Source organism: Myotis myotis, unplaced genomic scaffold (genome assembly GCF_014108235.1).
Source record: "Myotis myotis isolate mMyoMyo1 unplaced genomic scaffold, mMyoMyo1.p scaffold_m19_p_17, whole genome shotgun sequence".
In the NCBI taxonomy this organism is placed as follows: domain Eukaryota; kingdom Metazoa; phylum Chordata; class Mammalia; order Chiroptera; family Vespertilionidae; genus Myotis; species Myotis myotis.
Window position 1 is genome coordinate 36,782,789 of NW_023416321.1, and position 21,255 is coordinate 36,804,043.

A 21,255-nucleotide genomic window follows, 5' to 3' on the forward strand; every position below is an offset into this window, starting at 1 on the left:
CTTACAGTTTGCCATCTTTTGGAGCAAGAGCGACAACAACACAATCAGTTAAAACATACGTGGCAGAAGGCCAATGACCAGTTTCTGGAATCTCAGCGTTTGCTGATGAGGGACATGCAGAGAATGGAGATTGTGCTAACTTCAGAACAGCTCCGACAAGTTGAAGAACTGAAAAAGAAAGATCAGGTGAGTAGCATTTTTATGTGACTTGCTTGCTTTGTTGATAATGCATCCTCACTCATTCACATACATGTTACTTCATTATTTTATGTATATTAGAGACTGACTTAATCCTGAAATAAAGTGATGTATGCCATTTCAAAAAACATAGGTGCATTTGAGGAATTTTGTTTTTTAACTTTAGAAATGGCCTTACCTGGAGGAAAAACATGTTTAGAAATGATCTGCTACACAGACTGCAGTATGCAACTGTGCATATTTCTGAGAAATTATTTCTCTATAGTTCTGTCCAGTTTCCCTAGTGCTTTTGAAGTATGTTAATCCAGGCCAGGTCTTGCATGAAATTGCTCTAAAAGCCTTCTTAGAAGGTGACAGGGTGGGATGGAGAGGCTGAGTGATATGTAAAGGCAGGTGTCTAGAGTGCTGCATACCCAAGATCCTGTTTGCTTCTTATGATTTAAAAATTATACAAGTCCTCATGTTAAAAATATTTTGTTTTTAAGTGCAAAGTAAAATTACAACTATAAAGTGATAAAGTAAAAACGATGTCTCTTGACTTCTCTCCCACACCTCCCTTCCCAGAAGTAGCCACTTTTAAATCAGGAGTAATCAGCTTGGAAGATAGTCTTCCAGACCCTGTCGTGTATTTGTTAGTGTATGTTTAGAACTTTGTTTCCTAGAGCCGATATCACAGTATAAATACTTATTTTATAACTTACTTTTCTCAGAAGCATTATCTCATATATATTTTCACATCAGAGATCTGTCTCTCATTAGCTGGTAGCATAGATATACTGTAATTGATTTAATCCTTCTTATAGTAGGCATCTAAATAGTTTCCTTTTGTGTGTGTCATTTTAAACTGTTGCAGCTAGTTGTGTATATGTACAATTATTTCCCTAGGATGGCTGTGTAGAAGCTTTTTAGGTATTAGAAATATTTTATTTTATTCTTTTAATATATTTTTATTGATATCAGAGAGAAAGGGAGATGGAGAGAGAGACTGAAACATCAGTGAATGAGAGAGAATCACGGATCAGCTGCCTCCTGCACACCCCCTACTGGGGTTTGAGCCCGAAACCTGGGCATGTGCCCTTGGCCGGAATCGAACCCAGGACCCTTCCACAGGCCAACGCTCTATTCCACTGGCTAGGGCTAGAAATATTTTAAATTACTTTGTATGACTTAGTTTAGATTTTGTTTTTCAGAAGTTTCTTCCTTTTTCATTTTCTTTTGTGTTTCTTAATTCTGACTCATTCATCTTGTGTGTAGACACAGTAAATACAAAGGTTTTGATTCTAAAGTTCAGATCTAGTCATGTTCCTTCTGCTGCCCATTAAAACAGTCTTAATTCGTATAACTAGTCATTTAAAGCCTTTATTACAATTTATTGAGCTTTTGCTATATACATGTCAGCATTGTGCTAAGTTTAAATATTAAGCTTTATCTGACATTAGAGGCCCAGTGCACGAAATTCATGGCGGGGGGGGGGCGCGGGGGGTCCCTCAGCCTGACCTGCACCCTGTCTAGTTTAGGCAGTTGGACATCCCTCTTGCAATCTGGGACCTCTGGCTCCTAACCGCTCACCTGCCTGTCTGTCCTAACCACTCTGTCTGCCTGCCTGATCCCCCTTACTGCCCTCTCCTGCCGGCCTGTTCGCCCCATTAACTTATTTTTTAATCTTATCCCCTTCACACACAATTGTATTTGACTTCCTTATTGGCTTCTCCCTGTCACACAATTTTTCTCTCTCTTTATTTAACACTTTTTCCTACTGACTCATCATTTATAAACTTTTCTTTCCTCCTTATTTCCTACTTCTGTTCCATCATCCTTCTTCCCATCTTTCTCCTACCCTCCCTCCCTCCCCACATTCCTTTTTTCCTTTATCTTTACTCCTCCCTCCCTCCCCTTTTCCTTCCTTCCCACCTTAATTTTTTTCTTCACTTCCTCCCTCGGACCTGCTTTGCTCCCTCCCCCATTTCTTCCTTCTTCCCAGTCTTCTTTTAAGCTCTACCTGCTCCCCTTTAAAACTTTTCTTCCCTTCCCCTTTCTCTCATCCACATTCTTCTCTACTTACTTCCATTGTTTTAATATCTATCTACCTAATTGTTCAGTAGCATTTATCTTTCTTTTCTGACTCCTACTTTTAAAATCTGTACCCAGTACACAACTATACTTGATTTTCATTATAGCTCCTACAGTTCACTCACACATCCTCTTTCCCTCTGCTCCCTACTGACTCCTTTATAAAGTTCTTCCCTCCCTCCTTCCCTTCTTAAAGCTTCCATTGAGGGGGGAGGGCGTTAATCCCCCGCCCAGGGCTCCACTGTCCTGCTCCCATTCCCTGCCCAGGATGCCCGGCCCAATGAGGGTGGCCAAGACCTACGCGGCCCAGGTGCTGCTGCCGTGAAGCAGGAGCGTCTCCGCCCAGAAGGCCTGTGACCATCCTCTACTCCATCCTGGACCCATGGGCACCTCCCAGCCAACAGCCGCGTCTGGGCGGGGCTCTGGCCTCTGTGCTGCCTGCACCCTGCCCCTCGCTGGGTGCACCTGGTCTGCCCCCCTACCCCCCACGCGGTCGCCACCCCTTTCCACGTGCAGTTTCTTTCCCCTCCTGTTGTGTCCTATCCTACCCTGGCCTTGAAGCTGCCTGAGCAGAGGGAGGGGACGCAGCCTGCTGATTTGGTCGTGACGTGATGCTGTAACGGACAAATTCGCATATTCCTCTATTATTAAATTAGATTATTAGATTAGATAGTTCTTAAAACAATAATACTGTCCAATTGAAGTAGAGAGTAATGACCAGTCTCTGATTTCAGAGTGTAGGCACTTAGTCACCACCCTCTTCCATATACCTCACTTCTCATGTGCCTGTTCTTTTTAGTCACATCAGACTATTCAAAATTCCCTCAGATGGCTGCCTGTGCCCTGTATTTTTGTACCTGCTTCCTTTTTCCCTGGAAGCTTTGCTTGTCTCCTCTCACAGAAATGGCAAACTCATATTACTGATCCTTCAAGATCCACCTGAATTTCTAGCTCCCTCAAATGAAATCAGTCATTAAAAAAACCCATACTTGTATAGTATTGCAATTGTTTGTGAGTTTGTCCCTTCCCTCTAGGCATCAAAGGTATCTTACTTGTTTTTGAGTGAATGACTACATCTACTTCAATCATTCCTTTTGTATTTCACATAAATTGGTGTATCTTTTTTTTTTTTTTTTAAGATTTTTTAATTGATTTTTAGAGAGTGAGGTAAAGAGTGGAGAGAGAGAGAAACATCAATGCGAGAGCCAAACGATTGCCTGACTCCTACACACCACTCACTGGGGATGGAGCCTGAAACCTGGGCATGTGCCCTGACTGGGAATCCATCCAGCAACCTTTTGGTTCATGGGATGACACCCAACCAACTAATCCACACTGATCAGGGCTGTACATCTTTCTAATGGATAAGTAATATCCTTATTAGTCTTCTACAGTGATCTGAAGGACTGTGCTGTGCAAAGTTTCTTTCTTGGATCATTTGAAGAAGAGGAGGGGCTTGCTTTCTTTTCTTTTTCTTTTACTTGTTTCTTGAGAGTGGAAGAAACGGGGTGAGACGGAGAGATAGAAACATCGATGAGAGAAAGAAACATCAATTGGTTGCCTCCCATACATGCCCCAACCAGGGCCAAGGATTGAGTCTACAATGAGGTATAAGCCCTTGACCAGAATCAAACTTGGGATCCTTCAGTTCAAGGGTCGAAACACCATTCCACTGAGCCAAATCGGCCAGGGCAGGTTTGCTTTCTTTTGTTTTGCCTTTCACATTGTATACTTTCTTGGAAGCTATTTCCTGATTTCTTCTTTTTATTAGGGTTCATAGTTTGTGCCTATAGTATTAAAATATTTTGTTTTGCCCCGCATAGCTTAGTGGTTGAGCATTGACCTATGAACCAGGAGGTCATGGTTCGATTCTCCGGTCAGGGCATATGCCTGGGTTGCGGGCTCGATCCCCAGTGTGGGGAGTGCAGGAGGCAGTTAATCAGTGATTTTCTCTCATCATCGATGTTTTTTATCTCTCTTCCCTTTCCCTTCCTCTCTGAAATCAATAAACATATATTTAGTCATATCAATTGATGCAGAAAAAGCATTTGACAAAATCCAACACCCTTTCTTGATAAAAACTCTCAGCAAGATAGGAATAGAAGGATCATACCTCAACATAATAAAAGCCGTATATGACAAACCCACAGCCAACATCATAATCAATGGGCAAAAACTAAAAGCATTCCCCCTAAGAACAGGAACAAGACAGGGATGCTCCCTCTCACCACTCCTGTTCAACATAGTACTGGAAGTACTAGCCGTTGCGATCAGACAAGAAAAAGAAATAAAAGGCATCGAAATGGGAAAAGAAGAAGTAAAACTGTCCTTATTTGCAGATGACATGATACTGTACCTAGAGAACCCTAAAGGCTCCATCAAAAAATTACTAGACTTAATAAATGAATTCAGCAATGTAGCAGGATACAAAATTAATACCAAGAAATCTATGGCATTTCTTTACACCAATAGTGAACTTACAGAAAGTGAGACTAAAAAAGCAATCCCATTTACCATCGCACCAAAAAAATTTAGATACCTAGGAATAAACTTAACTAAGGAGGTAAAAGACTTATATGCGAAAAAATATAGGATACTGAAAAAAGAGATAGAGGAAGACATAAACAGATGGAAGAACATACTGTGTTCATGGATTGGTAGAATCAACATCATCAGAATGTCCATACTACCCAAAGCAATCTATAGATTCAATGCAATCCCCATTAAATTACCAACGGCATATTTCACAGATCTAGAAACAACGTTCCAAAAATTCATCTGGAATAAAAATAGACCTCGAATAGCTGCAGCAATCCTGAGAAAGAAGAACAAAGTAGGTGGGATCTCAATACCAGATATCAAGCTGTATTACAAAGCCACTGTTCTTAAAACAGTTTGGTACTGGCACAAGAACAGACATATAGATCAATGGAATAGAATAGAGAACCCAGAAATCGACCCAAACCACTATGCCCAATTAATATTGGACAAAGGAGGCAAGAGCATACAATGGAGTCAAGACAGTCTCTTCAATAGTGTTGGGAAAATTGGACAGATACATGCAAAAAGATGAAACTAGACCACCAACTCACACCATACACAAAAATAAACTCAAAATGGATAAAAGACTTAAACGTAAGACGGGAAACCATAAAAATACTAGAGGAATCCACAGGCAGCAAAATCGCAAACGTATGTCGAAGGAATTTCTTCTCTGATACCTCTCCCAGGGCAATGGAAACTAAAGAGAAAATAAACAAATGGGACTACATCAAAATAAAAAGCTTTTGCACAGCAAAGGAAACCATCAACAAAACAACAAGAAGGCCCACTGCATGGGAGAACATATTTGCCAATGATATCACTAATAAGGGTTTCATCTCCAGCATTTACAGGGAACTCATGAAACTTAACAATAGGAAGATAAATAATCTAATCAAAAAATGGGCAACGGACCTAGATAGACACTTTTTGAAAGAGGACATACAGAAGGCCGATAGACATGAAAACATGCTCAAAATCACTAATTATAAGAGAGATGCAAGTCAAAACGACAATGTGGTATCATCTCACACCTGTCAGAATGGCTCTCATCAACAAATCAACAAACAACAAGTGTTGGAGAGGATGTGGAGAAAAAGGAACCCTTCTGCACTGCTGGTGGGAATGCAGACTGGTGCAGCCACTGTGGAGAACAGTATGGAGCTTCCTCAAAAAACTAAAAATGGAACTCCCATTTGACCCTGTGATCCCACTTCTAGGAATATATCCCAAGAAGCCAGAAACACCAATCAGAAAGGATATATGCACCCCTATGTTCATAGCAGCACAATTCACCATAGCTAAGATTTGGAAACAGCCTAAGTGCCCATCATCAGATGAGTGGATTAGAAAACTGTGGTACATCTACACAATGGAATGCTACTGCAGTAAAAAAGAAGGAACTCCTGCCTTTTGCAACAGCATGGATGGAACTGGAGAGCATTATGCTAAGTGAAATAAGCCAGTCAGAGAAAGATAAATACCACATGGCTCACTCATTTGTGGAATATAGAGAATAACATAGACTGATGAACAGGGACAGATCCAAAGACAGAGAAACAGCGATCAGGCTATCAATCCCCAGAGGGAAAGTAGGGGAGGGTGGGGGTAAGGGGAAGAGAACAACCAAAGGACTTGTATGCATGCATATAAGCCAAACCAATGGACATGGACAACAGGGGGATGAGAGCATGAGTAGGTGTGTGTGTGTGTGTGTGTGTGGGGGGGGGATGAGGACACATTTGTAATACCTTAACTAATAAAGAATTTAAAGATAAAAAAAAAAAAAGACTGTCAGCATGTGGGAACCAGGAACTATCTCATTCTGTAACATTTCCAAAAAGCCAAAGTGGTACTTTGTACAAACATTACAGAGTAAAATATACTTCATCACTGGCTTTGATAAACTGAAATTAATTTTCATAGACATTAAAAAAATAAATAAACATATATTTAAAATAAATAAAATATTTTGTTTTAACCAGATGTCCTTAGATGTGATTACAAAACAAATAAACTTAAGTGTCCAGTTTTCTCTCACTATAAAGTTCTTGTTCATTTTTGTTTTGAGTGGTTAAAGAACTACAGGTATCATTAAGTATAGATTACTGGGTATTATTTTTTTCTTTCTAACTTTTAGGAGGAAGATGAACAACAAAGACTTAATAAGAGAAAGGACCACAAAAAAACAGATGTTGAGGAAGAAGTGAAACTACCAGTAGTGTGTGCTTTAACTCATGAAGAATCTTCAGCCCAGTTATCAAATGAAGAGGTATAGTGAATCTGTAATTAAAATCATTGTATGCATGATGTTACCATTTTAGCTTCTCAAACATTAATCAGTTACATTGTTCATTTGGGAAGTGTATAACTACTAGCTGAAAATTAGATAAAATGAAATTTACTTTCAGTCATTCTTATGTTGATATAAGTAGTACTATTTGAAACGTGTTGCAATTTCTCTCCTAGTCTCTGAAATAATTTGGATATTCTTTTATCTAGTGGTTCCAAAATTAAAACATTAGAATAAATCTTTAATATTTGCAAAATCTTTTTTATATGAATAATTAATGTTGTTAATACATTGAGCTTTTTGTTTAAAAGAGATTACTTGAAATGTTGAAACACTTAACTCCCTATAGCATATATGAAGTACAGACAGTCCCCAGGTTAGGTCAGACTCGACGTAGATCATTTTGTGGTTAAGTCGCCATCTCCCATTTATTTATAAAAAAAAACAAAGTTCTGTCATTTCCACGTATGTACATATGTGCTTTATGTTTTTTATTTATTTACCACAAGTAAAGGTTAGGAATTGTTATCTTTCTTTTTAATTTTTTTTTACTGTCTCACTTCATTACTGCTGTGTATGTGCTCCATGTGAGTGACGTAGGTGCTAATGTAGGTAGGTTCCGACTTACTGCGAAAATCGTGTTACGTTAGGCTATAGGAACAGATCTCTGACTTAACCCGAGGACCTACTGTATTAGGTCTTAAAGCCCTGAGAATAATAGTAGGTGAGGTTTGGCAGATTGTGGTGGGTAGGGTATAACATTTCAGGTATTGGGAATGGATGGGGTAGAGGGACCTGGAGGTGGAAAGTGTAAGGTGGTGTTCTTATGGCCTCATTACCTTTCATCCACAATGTGGATGGGTCTCCTCATTAGGTTTCCTGTCTTCAGCCTGTCCCACTCCATTGCACCCTCAGCGTTACTGGCAGATTTATTTTTCTTAAGTGCAGCTGTAGTCAGGCCACTCCCCTACTCAAAACTACCACTGCCTCCCATTGCCTACATAATTAAGTACAAATTCCTCACTCAGATAGTCGAGGCCATTCATAATGTGCACTCTGTTTTAGCCACATTGATTGTCTTGTGCTACACTCCCCACCTTGCATGTTGGTTTCTTCACCTGGAATGCTTATCTCCCTCTGCTTTTCTGATATTGAAATCCTTCTATTTATTCTTCAAGACTCATGCTGGTATCCCCTCTTCAATGATAGAAATGCTTCTCTTACTGCCTTTAGGTTAAAAACTAAAAAAGGTCCCTAGCTTGGCATACAATTATTTAAAATGTTGAAACACTTAACTCCCTATAGCATATATGAAGTATTAACCAGTATTAGACAGTTGAAAGACCCTTCTACCCTTACTGTGCTGGCCACTTTATCCCAGCCAGACATTTCTACTTACTGTCAGTGCTCACATGCCTTGTTTATACTGTCCCTGCTGCTTAGAATTTCATGCTCACTTCCCTACCGCTGCCTTCTTTCCCGGCCTGCTACAGCAATTTCAGTTATATTGGATTAAGGGTCTTACCCACTTTCAGAGGTGTTTTTGTTTATTTTGCAGATTTACTCTGAGCCATGTGTATCTTCCATGTGTGGCTTGTATTTCCATGTTTATGGATTGTTTGACATTTTAAGAAAAGTTTATAAAAATCCTATCAGACATTGAAAAGTATGATGTAATTGTTTTTCTGCATTCTTTGTTTTGAATCATACACTGAGGACCACTAGGCCTGATTCTGCAGTATTTTTTTTTTTTTAATAGTTAGATTCCCAGGGGACTGTCTCAACTTTCGGGTACTGCCAAATATTATGTGGTTTCTGTGTCATGCAGTCCTGTGTCCAGGAATGTTTGAAAAAGTTTCAAACATTTCCAAAAATATTTTAGCAGGAATATAGGAAAGGGAGATTTTTTTGTTTTTTTGCTATGAAGCCTTTTTTAATTTTTAATTTTGTCTTAACAGATCTATGATATATTGTGTATAGCATTATTTCAAGACATTTGAAATGATCTTTTAGACTTTCATATCTGATATTTTGAATATTTGTTTCAAGTTGAGAATTAGGACAATTTACTTTAGCCTGTTGGTTTAAAGTTAATATGGAATGCTTTGGAAACTTAGTCATATTTATTGGTAATAAAAACATTTAAATTTGTAGGACATCATATCTTTAACCTTATGCTTAGAATATGCTTTTCTCACTACAATGTATATATGTTCATTGTAGAAAACTTGGAAAATACAAGAAGGTATACAAAATAAAAATAACCAGTAGGCAATTCTACTGCCCAGAGATAGCCACCAATAATATTTTGCTATGTACCTCTCCTTTCCCACTTTTTCTGTTTTCATTCCCAAAGTTAATGTATATGTGTTTCTATTTGTACTTTTTAAAAAAAATTAAATCTTTATTGTTCAGATTATTACATTTGTTCCTCTTTTTTCCCCCCCATAACTCCCCTCCACCCAGTTCCCACCCCACCCTCACTCCCCACCCACTGTCCTCATCCATAGGTACACAATTTTGTCCAGTCTCTTCCCGCATCCCCCACACCCCTTCCCCCCCCAAGAATAGTCAGTCCATTCCCTTTCTATGCCCCTGATTCTATTATAATCACCAGTTCATTCTGTTCATCAGATGCTTTATTCACTTGATTTTTAGATTCACTTGTTGATAGATGTGTATTTGTTGTTCATAATTTGTATCTTTACCTTTTTCTTCTTCCTCTTCTTAAAGGATACCTTTCAGCATTTCATATAATATTGGTTTGGTGGTGATAAACTCCTTTAGCTTTTTCTTATCTGTGAAGCTCTTTATCTGGCCTTCAATTCTGAATGATAGCTTTGCTGGGTAAAGTAATCTTGGTTTTAGGTTCTTGCTCATCATCACTTTGAATATTTCTTGCCACTCCCTTCTGGCCTGCAAAGTTTGTTGAGAAATCAGCTGACAGTCGTATGGGTACTCCCTTGTAGGTAACTGACTTTCTTTCTCACTGCTTTTAAGATTCTCTCTTTGTCTTTTCTTCAAATAGGTTTTCAATATCTTGCTCTCTCTCTTCTTCTGGCACCCCTATAATTCGGATGTTGGTATGCTTGAAGCTGTCCCAGAGGCTCCTTACACTATCTTCGTATTTTTGGATTCTTTTTTCATTTTGCTTTTCCAGTTGGGTGTTTTTTGCTTCTTCATATTTCAAATCTTTGACTTGATTCTTGCGATCCTCTAGTCTGCTGTTGGGAGTCTGTATAATATCCTCCATTTCAGTCAGTGTATGCTTAATTTCCAGTTGGTCCTTTATCATAACCTCAAGGGTCTGATTAGATTTCTTGAGGATCTCACTACATTTATCGGTGGTCTCACCAGTCTTTTTGAGGGTCTTACTAAATTTATTGGCGGCTTCTAGAAAGTTCTTGAAAAACTTTAAAAGTGTGGTTTTGAACTGTATATCCAGTAGTTTGCTTTCTTCCATTTCTGTCATTTGTGTCCTGTTTCTTTGTCTCCGCATTTTTTTATGCTTCCCTGTGTTGATAAAGTGGTTTTCTGTGCTAAGTGTCCTCTAGGGCCCAGTGGTTCAGCCTCCCCAATTACCTGAGGAGGACACTCTTGGTGCACCCCCTTGTGGGCTTTGTGCACAGTCTTGTTGTAGTTAAGCCTTGATTGTTGTAGGTAACACTGGGAGGGATTGACCTCCAGGCCAGTTGGCTGTGAGAATCAGCTGTGTCTGCAGTAGGAGAACTTCTGTGCTGGAGACACCCCTCCGGGGCAAGACTTGCTTCAATGGGGCTTTGGTGCTCACAGAGTCTGCCCCCTGAGTGTGTCCTTTATGGATCCGAGGAGCTGCAAACTGGATGGTCCCACTCTGACCACTGGGCGCACTGGCTCCTGGATCTCTAGGGAGGTGCTGATCTAGCCTCTGCCTGAGGCTATCCAGCAAAAGCCTCCGTGCAGGGCATGGGCGGGGCAGGTCCCACGGGATCAACAGGGCGGGGCTAGCAGTTATGGCTGCCCTCAGAGGCCCTGCTTCTCAGTGTCCCGGCAGTCGCTGCAAGCACTTCCGAGAGAAAGGTGCCCTCGAGTTCCGACCGATGCCAGGCAGTCCCGCTTCTCCCATATAAGTCTGTGTCCCCAGAGACTCACCCGGAACTGGAGCTCAGAGCCTGAGACTCCCTCCCGATTGAAAAAGATAACTGCGCCCTCAGCCGCCAGCCCGCTCCACGTGCGGCTCTGTACCTTTGTATTTTACTTCCGCACCACACCTCCTCTGAGTCTTGGTATGCTTTTCTCTTTCCTTCTACTTGTAGAATTTCCACTCAGCCAGCCTTCCTGTGGTTCTGGATGATGTCTGTTCTGTCTTTTAGTTGTATTTTTGAAGTGGTTGTGCGAGGCAGCAAACTCCGTTGTTTACTTATGCAGCCATCTTGGTTTCTCCTCTATTTGTACTTTTTAAACATAATCCAATTATAACTACATAATGTTTTATATATCATTCCCTTCCCCCACACTTAAATCTTTAAAGGTTTTGACACATCAGTAAATGTTGTTTCTAAAAAAGATAATGTAATGGCTGACATATTTCAGCATGTAAATGTACCATAATTCCTTACTCTCCTACTGATTGATTTATGCCCAGGTTTTAATTTGTAAAAGTCACTGAGTGACAACATGGAGAGGTCAATGCTAGGGAAAGAAAAGTTTAATGGTATTCACATTCCTCTTAGAAATGAGAGTCATGCCCCAGCATATGTTGTATATCAGGCAAGCCATCTAGGGAAGCAGCAGAGCTGGTCATGAGGCAGAACAGGAGTAAGGGCAAAGCATGCTCTAAAGCCATTGTCGGTTTTTTGGGGGGGAAAAGGGAGGAAGACCAGGGTAAACCGCATAAAATTGGCTAGTTTGAATAATTCTAGTGGGTTTTGGGGTAGGGGAAATACTGGCTTGGTGTGTAAGAGTCAGATAAAGGAATTGGTTGGAGATACTGACTCAGGATTGGTTGATTTGTATATGAAAGGCATGTTTGCAGGCAAGATGTTTATTCTAGGAATCAGTTAGCTTGGGAAGGGCAGTCTCTCCTTGGCCAGCAAGGCCCCAAAATGTCAAAAACATTGTAAAATATAGAAAATAAAAATACACTATTTGCACACTGATACATATATAGTCAAGTTTGTCCATTTTTTACTAGTATCAACTTCATTATTTTAAGTAATGCCATAATGCTATTATTTACAGGGTATCCCAAAAATGTATACACACTTGGAATAATTATTAATTCTAGTGGGTTAAATCTGAAAAGAAACATCAGTTGAGCTATTAGAAAAAAAGTGTGTATACATTTTTTTGGGACACCCTATATAATTCTTTTTTGTACAAAAATCATATGGACTTACCTGATTACTTCTTTAGTATAAGTTTTTGGGAAAAGAACTGCTGAGTTTGAGGATATAAACATTTGCAGGGTATTAGGACATATTGTTGAATCATCTTTTGGAAATACCACAACAGTTTACAATTCTCCTGGAAGTGTTCCTTATGCTGTCTGCTGTTTTTCTGCCCCTGTCCCCTTCCCTCTTTGTCACAGCAGCATTGTATGTGATAGCATTAGATGTTAGGCTCCTTCATAGTTCACAGAATGGGTTCCCAGTTCTTATTAGGATACTTCTTTGGGACCTTTGCCATAGCTATTTAATATGTACTAGATTTGTGTTCCTTAGTTATCTGAATTTCAGAGATGAAAGAAATCAAGAACTTAACATAAAAGTTGTCAACTATTTTACCAAGTAAGGACATTTTTTAGACATGAAAAAATTTTTATTCCATAATCTTTTTTTAGTTCATAAAAGGAAGAACGTTTAACAACAAAAAGTAGGAAGGCTATTATCCTATATAATAAAAGCCTAATATGCAAATCGACCAAACGGAATGACCAAGCGAACAACCAGTCACTATGATGTGCACTAACCACCAGGGGGCAGACGCTCAATGCATGAGCTGCTCCCAGCCTGCAGGCCTCAGGCTAGCCAAGGCGGGTACCAGCAAAGGCCCCTACCTCAGTCGCTCTGCCAGTCAGCCCACAGATCAGCCCTGATTGCTAGCCAGGCCTAGGGACCCTACTGGTGCACAAATTTTGTGCACCGGGCCTCTTGTCTTAAAATAAAGGCTAGTACTTTAATTTTAGTGCATTTAGTTTTAAGAGAAACTTGCTGTATTTTCTTGTTTTCTAATCCTCACTAGCTGTGTGACTGCATCACGAAATGGCACTGGTGCCCTTTTTTACTTTGAGAATGTGCTGTACCACATTTTAAAAAATTGAGATGAAATTCATGTAACATAGAGTTAACCATTTAAAGTGCAGCAGAATTTAATATGCTTACAATGTTATTCAGTCATCACCTCTGTCTAGTTTCAAAACATTTTCATCACCCCCAAAAGAAGATCCTATATCCATTAAGGAGTCACTCCCCATTCTCTTTTCCTCTCAGCCTCTGGCAACCACTTGTTTGTTTTTGGTCTTTGTGGACTTATCTATTCTGGACATTTAATATATTTGGGATCAAACGATATATATAACTTTTGCATCTGTCTTCTTTCACTTAGTGTGCCACATTTAACATGTTAATTACATCATGCTTGAAACTTGATTTCTGGCATATCACATTACCCTCATCTCACTTCTGCCATTCTGCTACTCCTTCCTCTCTCCATCCCCAAAATGTGTTTTTCAGGGTTCTGCCCTTGACCTTCTCATCCTACAGATTATGTTAGGTGTTCTGATTTGGTGCTGTGATTTGAGTTATCATTATATGATTGTTCTCCCAAGTCTCTGTCTAAAGACTTAAATGTCCCTCTATTGGATGGACATCTCCACCTGGATATACAACAGGCATCTCACACTCAACATACTCAGCACTGAATTTCAGCAGACCTCTGATTGCTTATGTGTGGACTAAATTCCTCTCCTTGAGCTACCAAGCCATTCAATACATAGTAGTAGCCTATCATTTTATTAAATACAATGTTCTGATAGCCTGCTTACTTAATTTAGTTTTTCATGAAGCCATAAGCATCTTGAGGGCAGAGATTGCTCACAGTTGTATCCTGAGTTCACAGGATGCAAGTTGTATCTTGTTCACAGATGTATCCCAAGTGCCGGGTTTAGTGCCCAGCAAGCAAATAGAGGATACTCAATAAATGTTTGTTTGCCCTGACCGGTTTGGCTCAGTGGATAGAGCGTCGGCCTGTGGACTTGAGAGTCCCGGGTTTGATTCCAGTCAAGGGCATGTACCTTGGTTGCGGGCATATCCCCAGTGGGGAGTGTGTAGGAGGAAGCTGATCAATGTTTCTCTCTCATCGATGTTTCTAACTCCCTACCCCTCTCCTTTCCTCTCTGTAAAAAATCAATAAAATATATTAAATAAATAAATAAATGTTTGTTCAATAAATACGTTAAGGTAACACACTAATGATTATCATGTGTAACTTGTGGCAAAATACTTCTGGCATATGGTAGTTTTCCTTTTTGAAAATACAGAGAATTTCCTAATGCAACAATATGTATTTTCACATTTCAGGAGCATTTAGATAGTACCCATGGTTCAGTCCATTCCTTAGATGCAGATTTACTGTTGCCATCTGGAGATCCATTCAGTAAATTGGACAATGACATGTTTAAAGATGGACTCAGGAGAGCACAGTCTACAGACAGCTTGGGAACCTCAGGCTCACTGCAATCCAAAGCTTTAGGTTATAACTACAAAGCGAAATCTGCTGGAAACCTGGACGAATCAGATTTTGGACCACTAGTAGGAGCAGATTCCGTGTCTGAGAACTTTGATACTGCCTCCCTTGGGTCACTGCAAATGCCAAGTGGGTTTACATTAACCAAAGATCAGGAAAGAGCAATCAAGGCCATGACACCCGAACAAGAAGAGACTGCATCTCTCCTCTCCAGTGTCACCCAGGGTATGGAAAGTGCTTATATGTCCCCCAGTGGTTATCGCTTAGTCAGTGAGACAGAATGGAATCTCCTGCAAAAAGAGGTAAGTTATCTTTCTCTTTTCCTCCTGATCACTTTGAGCAATACTAGGTATCCAGAATTTATTGTTCATTCAGAAGATAGTCTCTGGAGTCAGTACATGTACATGCTGTTGGCAAGTGGATATTCACCTTATTGTCTGACCCTTGTCATAGTCTGCTTTGGCTCTCCCAGGTGACTGATGATGAAGGAACTGACTAGCTATTTGCATTGAGTGTGAACTTTTCTACCTGAAGTCATACCTCTGAAGTGGAGCGGTCTGCCTGAACAGCATAGCTAAGTTTAAGTTAGAGTAGCCTGAATTTGCTTTGCTTTGCAGTTTCTATAATCTCAATGTATTCCAAGATTCCTACTTTTTCATCTTTCCTTGATATTTAAAGTGCAAATGCTTGTCAGCAGTGGATGTTGAGAGTGAATTTAAGGGGAGAGGGTGGAAAATACGGGAGAGAAAAAAAGGCAGCCTTTAATGAGGTTAATTTTCCTTCTAATAGTATTTGTAAATTCAGAAGTAAGATAGAAGATAAAACCTGTAATATATACTTGCATAGTGCTTTACAGATTACAAAGCCCTTTCACATACCTCATCTCTTTGAGCTTCTTAATAATAATGAGGCAATTAGGACATGATTGTCCCCAATTTACAGGAGAAGAAAGCTCAAAAGGTCAAGTGAGTTGTTTAAGTTTCCCCTTTGACTTGGCAGCAAAACCTGGGTTAGAATACAAGTTTTCTGACTTCCAGTGCTTTCCTTTACCCAGGGTTACTTTTCTTTAAAGAAGCTGTCAATCAGTAAGTACAACAGCTTATTAAGCTGCAGAGAAACGTTTCTTCTCTAACATGTGAGAAGGTGCTACTTAATAGTTTCATACCTACTTGGTAATTGGAGCAGGTGAAATGGGTAATGGCACTGGTTCCTCCTCCCATCCCCTTCCTTGGCTGGGTTTCAGTTGTGAGTTTCATGGTGTAGTACCTTCTGCTTGCTTTGTGTTTTCCTCAGATGTGGTGTTTTGTGGCACTTAGTCTCTTGGTGGTAAAGTTATGTCCCTTGTTTTGCTAACGTACTTGTACCAGAGGTTATGACTTTTTAGAATCCAATCCTATGTTGTAACTTCTTGCCTTAAGTACCTGAAGAAATTGTTTACTCCATGTTCTACTTTGAGTAACATAGGTAAGACTGTGCATGTGTTGCTCACATTTGTGATGTAGAATTATTTTGTTCTGCCTGATAAGAGGTAATTTTGGTGCCCTTCAGGTACATAATGCTGGAAATAAACTTGGTAGACGTTGTGATATGTGTTCCAATTATGAAAAACAGTTACAAGGAATTCAGATTCAGGAAGCTGAAACAAGAGACCAGGTGAGTTTCTTTTGGGTATGCCAAATTGGTGAGCTGTTGTCCTTTTCATTGGAAGTGCAGAATTAATTTGTTTTCCCCTCCCATTTGCTTTATGAAGTACATCCATCTTGTTAAATATGAAATAATCTGGTACATGCAGTGTCAGTTACATCTCCAGTGGGAGCACACTAGAACCTCTGCGTCTGTGTGTCTTTGCTTCATCAGCTTGCCCAACATCTCACAGGTCAGCTCAGCTCTTTCAGAAACACTGGTACATCCTACCTACAAACTTGCCCCTTTTGCTCAAGTGATACTATCATCCTATATAATAAAGAGGTGATATGCAAATAGACCATCACTCCAACACACAAGATGGCCACCCCATGTGGTCAAAGATGACCACCCCCATGTGGACACAAGATGTAGGCAGGGGAGGGCAGTTGTGGGCGATCAGGCCAGCAGGGGAGGACAGTTGGAGGGGACCCAGGCCTGCAGGGGAGGGCAGTTGAGGGGGGACCAGGCCTGCAGGGGAGGGCAGTTGGGGGCAACCAGGCCTGCAGGGGAGGGCAGTTGGGGGCAACCAGGCCTGCAGGGGAGGGCAGTTAGAGGTGACCAGGCCGGCAGGGGAGTGCAGTTAGGGGAAATTGGGCTGGCAGGGGAGGGCAGTTAGGGGCGACCAGGCTGGCAAGGAGGGCAGTTAGGGGTGACCAGGCCAGCAGGGGAGGGCAGTTGGGGGTGACTAGGCTTACAGGGGAGGACAGTTGGAGGGGACCAGGCCTGCAGGGGAGGGCAGTTGAGGGGGACCAGGCCAGCAGGGGAGGGCAGTTGGGGGTGACTAGGCCTGCAGGGGAGGACAGTTGGGGGGGACCAGGCCTGCAGGGGAGGGCACTTGGGGTGACCAGGCCTTCAGGGGAGAGCAGTTGGGGGTGACCAGGCCAGCAGGGGAGGGCAGTTAGGGGGACCAGGCTGGCAGGGGAGGGCAGTTAGGGACAATTGGGCTGGCAGGGGAGCAGTTAGGCATCTATCAGGCTGGCAGGCAGAAGTGGTTAGCGGCAATCAGGCAGGCAGGCGAACAGTTGGGAGCCAGCAGTCCTGGATTGTGAGAGGGATTTCCCAGATTGGAGAGGGTGGGTACAGGCTGGGCTGAGGGACACCCCCACCTACCCCTGTGCACGAATTTCATGCATCGGGCTTCTAGTGAGTATATAAACATGGAAAATTAATTAAATATTATATTAGTTAGTATTTGGAATCTTCATTGCTTATTGCCTCTATTTCTTGTCATAAATTTGTTGAATTAATTAAGTTAATTTACAGGGTCACAGAAATTAAGATTAGGTTGATCTGGTACACTGAAATTGACATGTACCCTTTACAAATATAGTACCTAATAATGGGCTCCTCGGTAACACCTAGAAAATAATGTGGAATTTCGTGAGAGTAGGCTTGTGAGAGTATATGTAAGGAAAAGGTCCCTTTTTCCCTACATTTCCTAATTGTTCTTTGATTGTTATGAAGATTGTTCCCTTTGTCTTTAACAAAAGTTTAGGCATATTAGAATGATGGCTTAATATTTTCAAATGTCATTGGCATTGATTTCCTGCCTATATGCTTTTTTCATAGATGGTTGAAAGGTAAATTTCTAAGGCTATTTGTGAAACTTAGGTTAGCCTCTGATAGTGTGGCGTTGGAATGGGCTATCTTGGACTCCACAGTCATTTTAGTAGATATTCAACTGTGTTTGGCATTTTGCTGAATCCTGGGTATTCAGATACAAATAGAACATAGTACTTACTGCTCATAAGGAGCTTTCAGTGTTGCCAGCCAAGCTATCAGTTCCATATAGCTTGTTCCTGAGATGTATACACTGAACTAGCGGAGGGATAGGAACATCTAACTTTACTTTGGGCTCAGTTGAGTAATACTTGTGGGTTACTTTTGAACTAAATTTCTTTTAGATCTCGAGTAAAAATTAATTAGGAAAAGAAGTGAGGAAACAGTGTTCAAGGAGAGGAAAGATGTACAAAAGAGCAGAGTTATGAAGGAAAATTATGTGTTCTAGAAAGTATGAATAGTTCTGTGGCTAGGCAAAGGGTGTGTGTGATAAAATAATGGGAGAGGCAGTTACAGAGGTCATGATGACACCACTGAGGGAGGGGTGATGATTGAAGGGATTTAAATTTGATCCTGAAGACTTTAGGAGACATCTAGGGATTTTAAGTAGGGAAATAGTAATGTGATTTGACTTTTGGTTTAGAAAAAATGTCGTGTTAGTATGGATTGTAGATTGGAGGCAGAAGATATATTAGAGTCAGGGAGGCCAGTGTCCTAGCTTAGAGTACCCAGGAGGAAAAGCAGATAATGTATGTGAAAAATGATTTGTCAACTGTAAAGCAGAGTATAGTCATCAAATTAGGTCATTTATCTCTCTTTTTTTTTCTGAATTGACAAATCTATGATTTTTTCAGAGAAAGAAAATTAAATTTAAAAATTTTGGAGTGAAGACTTTTTTCAATTTATCAAAGAATTCTGGTACTTCCTTCTAATTGACATTTAAAATTATATAGGTGAAAAAACTACAGGTGATGCTAAGGCAAGCAAATGACCAGTTAGAGAAGACAATGAAAGATAAACAGGAGCTAGAAGACTTCATAAAGCAGAGCACTGAAGATTCAAGTCATCAGGTAGGTAAATGAGGGTTTTTAGAATGTGACCCATGGGGGATGACTGGGTTGTTTAAAAAAATTCTGAAAACTTAATAATGTTTCTTTCTTGCCCTGAAGATTTGGCAATTCTGTTTTCCCTCTGAACTATTGTTTTCTGGTATTTGTTTTATAGATTTAAAAAAATGTCACAAAACTTTTGAAGTAACTGATTAATGAATACCAAGAGGCTGATTCTCCTTTTCCCTTTGTTTTTTATTTGGTTTTCTGCTGCACAACAAACTTGCTGACAGGACAGATACTAATTATCTTTTTTTTTTATATAATTTTTTAAAAGTATAGTGTTCATAGTAAAAACTCAGACATGCCAGAACTAACATTCTTGTAACAATATCAAGATTAAGTAATAGGACATTAGCCAGTACACCAGAAACCTTCACTTTCTCCTCCACTTATCACCCCTTCCCCAGAGGTAACCATTGTCCTAACTTCTAACACCATTAGATTCGCTTTGTCTGTTTTTTTATTTTCTTATTTTAACAAATCATATTGTTTGTATTCTTTTATATATATATATATATATATATATATATATATATATATATATTTTTTTTTTTTTTTAAATATATTTTATTGATTTTTTACAGAGAGGAAGGGAAGGGGATAGAGAGTTAGAAACATTGATGAGAGAGAAACATCGATCAGCTGCCTCCTGTACACCCCCCACTGGGGATGTGCCCGCAACCAAGGTACATGCCCTTGACTGGAATCGAACCCAGGACCCTTGAGTCCACAGGCTGATGCTCTATCCACTGAGCCAAACCGGTTAGGGCTGTTTGTATTCTTTTGTATCTGTCTTCCTCTATTCAACATGTGAGATTCTTACTCAAGATGCTTGTAGCAGTATGCTTATTTTCATTGTTGTACAGTTGTACTAGTATATGGATATATCACAATTTATATATCACAGTGAGCATTTGGGTTGTTTCTGGTTCTGGTATATTATAAATAATTCTGCTTTGACATTTTTGTATAGGGCTTGTTGAACATATTTCTGGTGGCTATATGCCTAGGAGTGAAATTCCTGGGTTAGAATGTTCAAAATGTCTTTAGTAGATACTAAGGCCAAAGCGTTTCGCAGTGTGGTTGTATGAATTTATACTCTGACCAGCATTATATGAGAAGAATTCCTGTGGATCGCAGTCTTGATAAACTTAATTTTGTTAGTTATTTGAATTATAGGCATTTTGGTGGGTGTGAATAGTATTTCACTGTGGCTTAGTTTGCAATTCTCTGATGACCATTGAGGTTATTTAGCATTTTTCATGTTAATTGGCTACTGGGATATCATTTTGTGTGTGTGTGATTCCTTCTCGAGTCTTATGCTGATTTTTTCTATTGCGTTGTATTCTTTTAATTTTTAAAAAGTTATTTGTTTATCTGATTTGTTAGTTGTTTTTCTAATCCTCACCTGAGGATATTTTTTCTGTTGATTTTTAGAGAGAATGAAAGGGATGGGGGAGAGAGAGAAACATTGATATGAGAGAGACACATTGACTAGTTGCCTCCTACACACACTCCAAACTGGCTGGGGATGGAACTTGCAACCCAGGTATGTGCCCTTGTTTGGAATTGAACCTGTGACTCTCTGGTGTTTTGGCTGATGCTGTAACCATTGGACACACCTGCTAGGGTAGGAGTTTTTTTTTATATAATCTTCTTGGTTTCTTTTAGTGATTTGTGTTGCAAATGTCTTCTGTCCTATATCTTGTTTTTATTATTATCATCATCATGATCATTATTTTTTACTCTTCACTGGAGGATATTTTTCATTGATTTTAGAGAGAGAGGGGAAGGTCGAGGGAGAGAGAAACATTGATGTGAGAGACAAACATTGATCGGTTGCCTCATGTATGCACTCCACCTGGGGATTATACCTATAACCTGGGTATGTGCCCTGATCTGGAATAGAATCCAGGACCCTTCCGTGCATGGGGGAATACTCCAACCAGCTGAACTATCCAGCCAGGGCCTTGTTTTCATTATTTTAATGGTGGTTTTTGATGAACAGGAGTTCTTAAGTTAATGTAGTTAAATTTATTGATCTTTTCTTTATGATTAGTGAATGTTGAC

General features: G+C 40.0%; 1 protein-coding gene across 10 annotated transcripts in view; it reads left to right on the forward strand.

The window, feature by feature from the left end:
- RABEP1 (rabaptin, RAB GTPase binding effector protein 1) overlaps positions 1-21,255 on the forward strand; it is a 109,126-nt gene that overhangs the window by 67,299 nt on the left and 20,572 nt on the right. For 9 of the 10 annotated variants that reach the window (XM_036341161.1, XM_036341164.1, XM_036341162.1 and 6 more), the window contains 5 exons: positions 8-186; positions 6,950-7,081; positions 14,662-15,129; positions 16,376-16,480; positions 19,027-19,143. In XM_036341161.1, coding sequence (XP_036197054.1) covers positions 8-186; positions 6,950-7,081; positions 14,662-15,129; positions 16,376-16,480; positions 19,027-19,143 — 1,001 coding nt within the window. The remainder of the gene's footprint in view (positions 1-7; positions 187-6,949; positions 7,082-14,661; positions 15,130-16,375; positions 16,481-19,026; positions 19,144-21,255) is intronic. The other variant, XM_036341165.1, reaches the window with a different exon arrangement.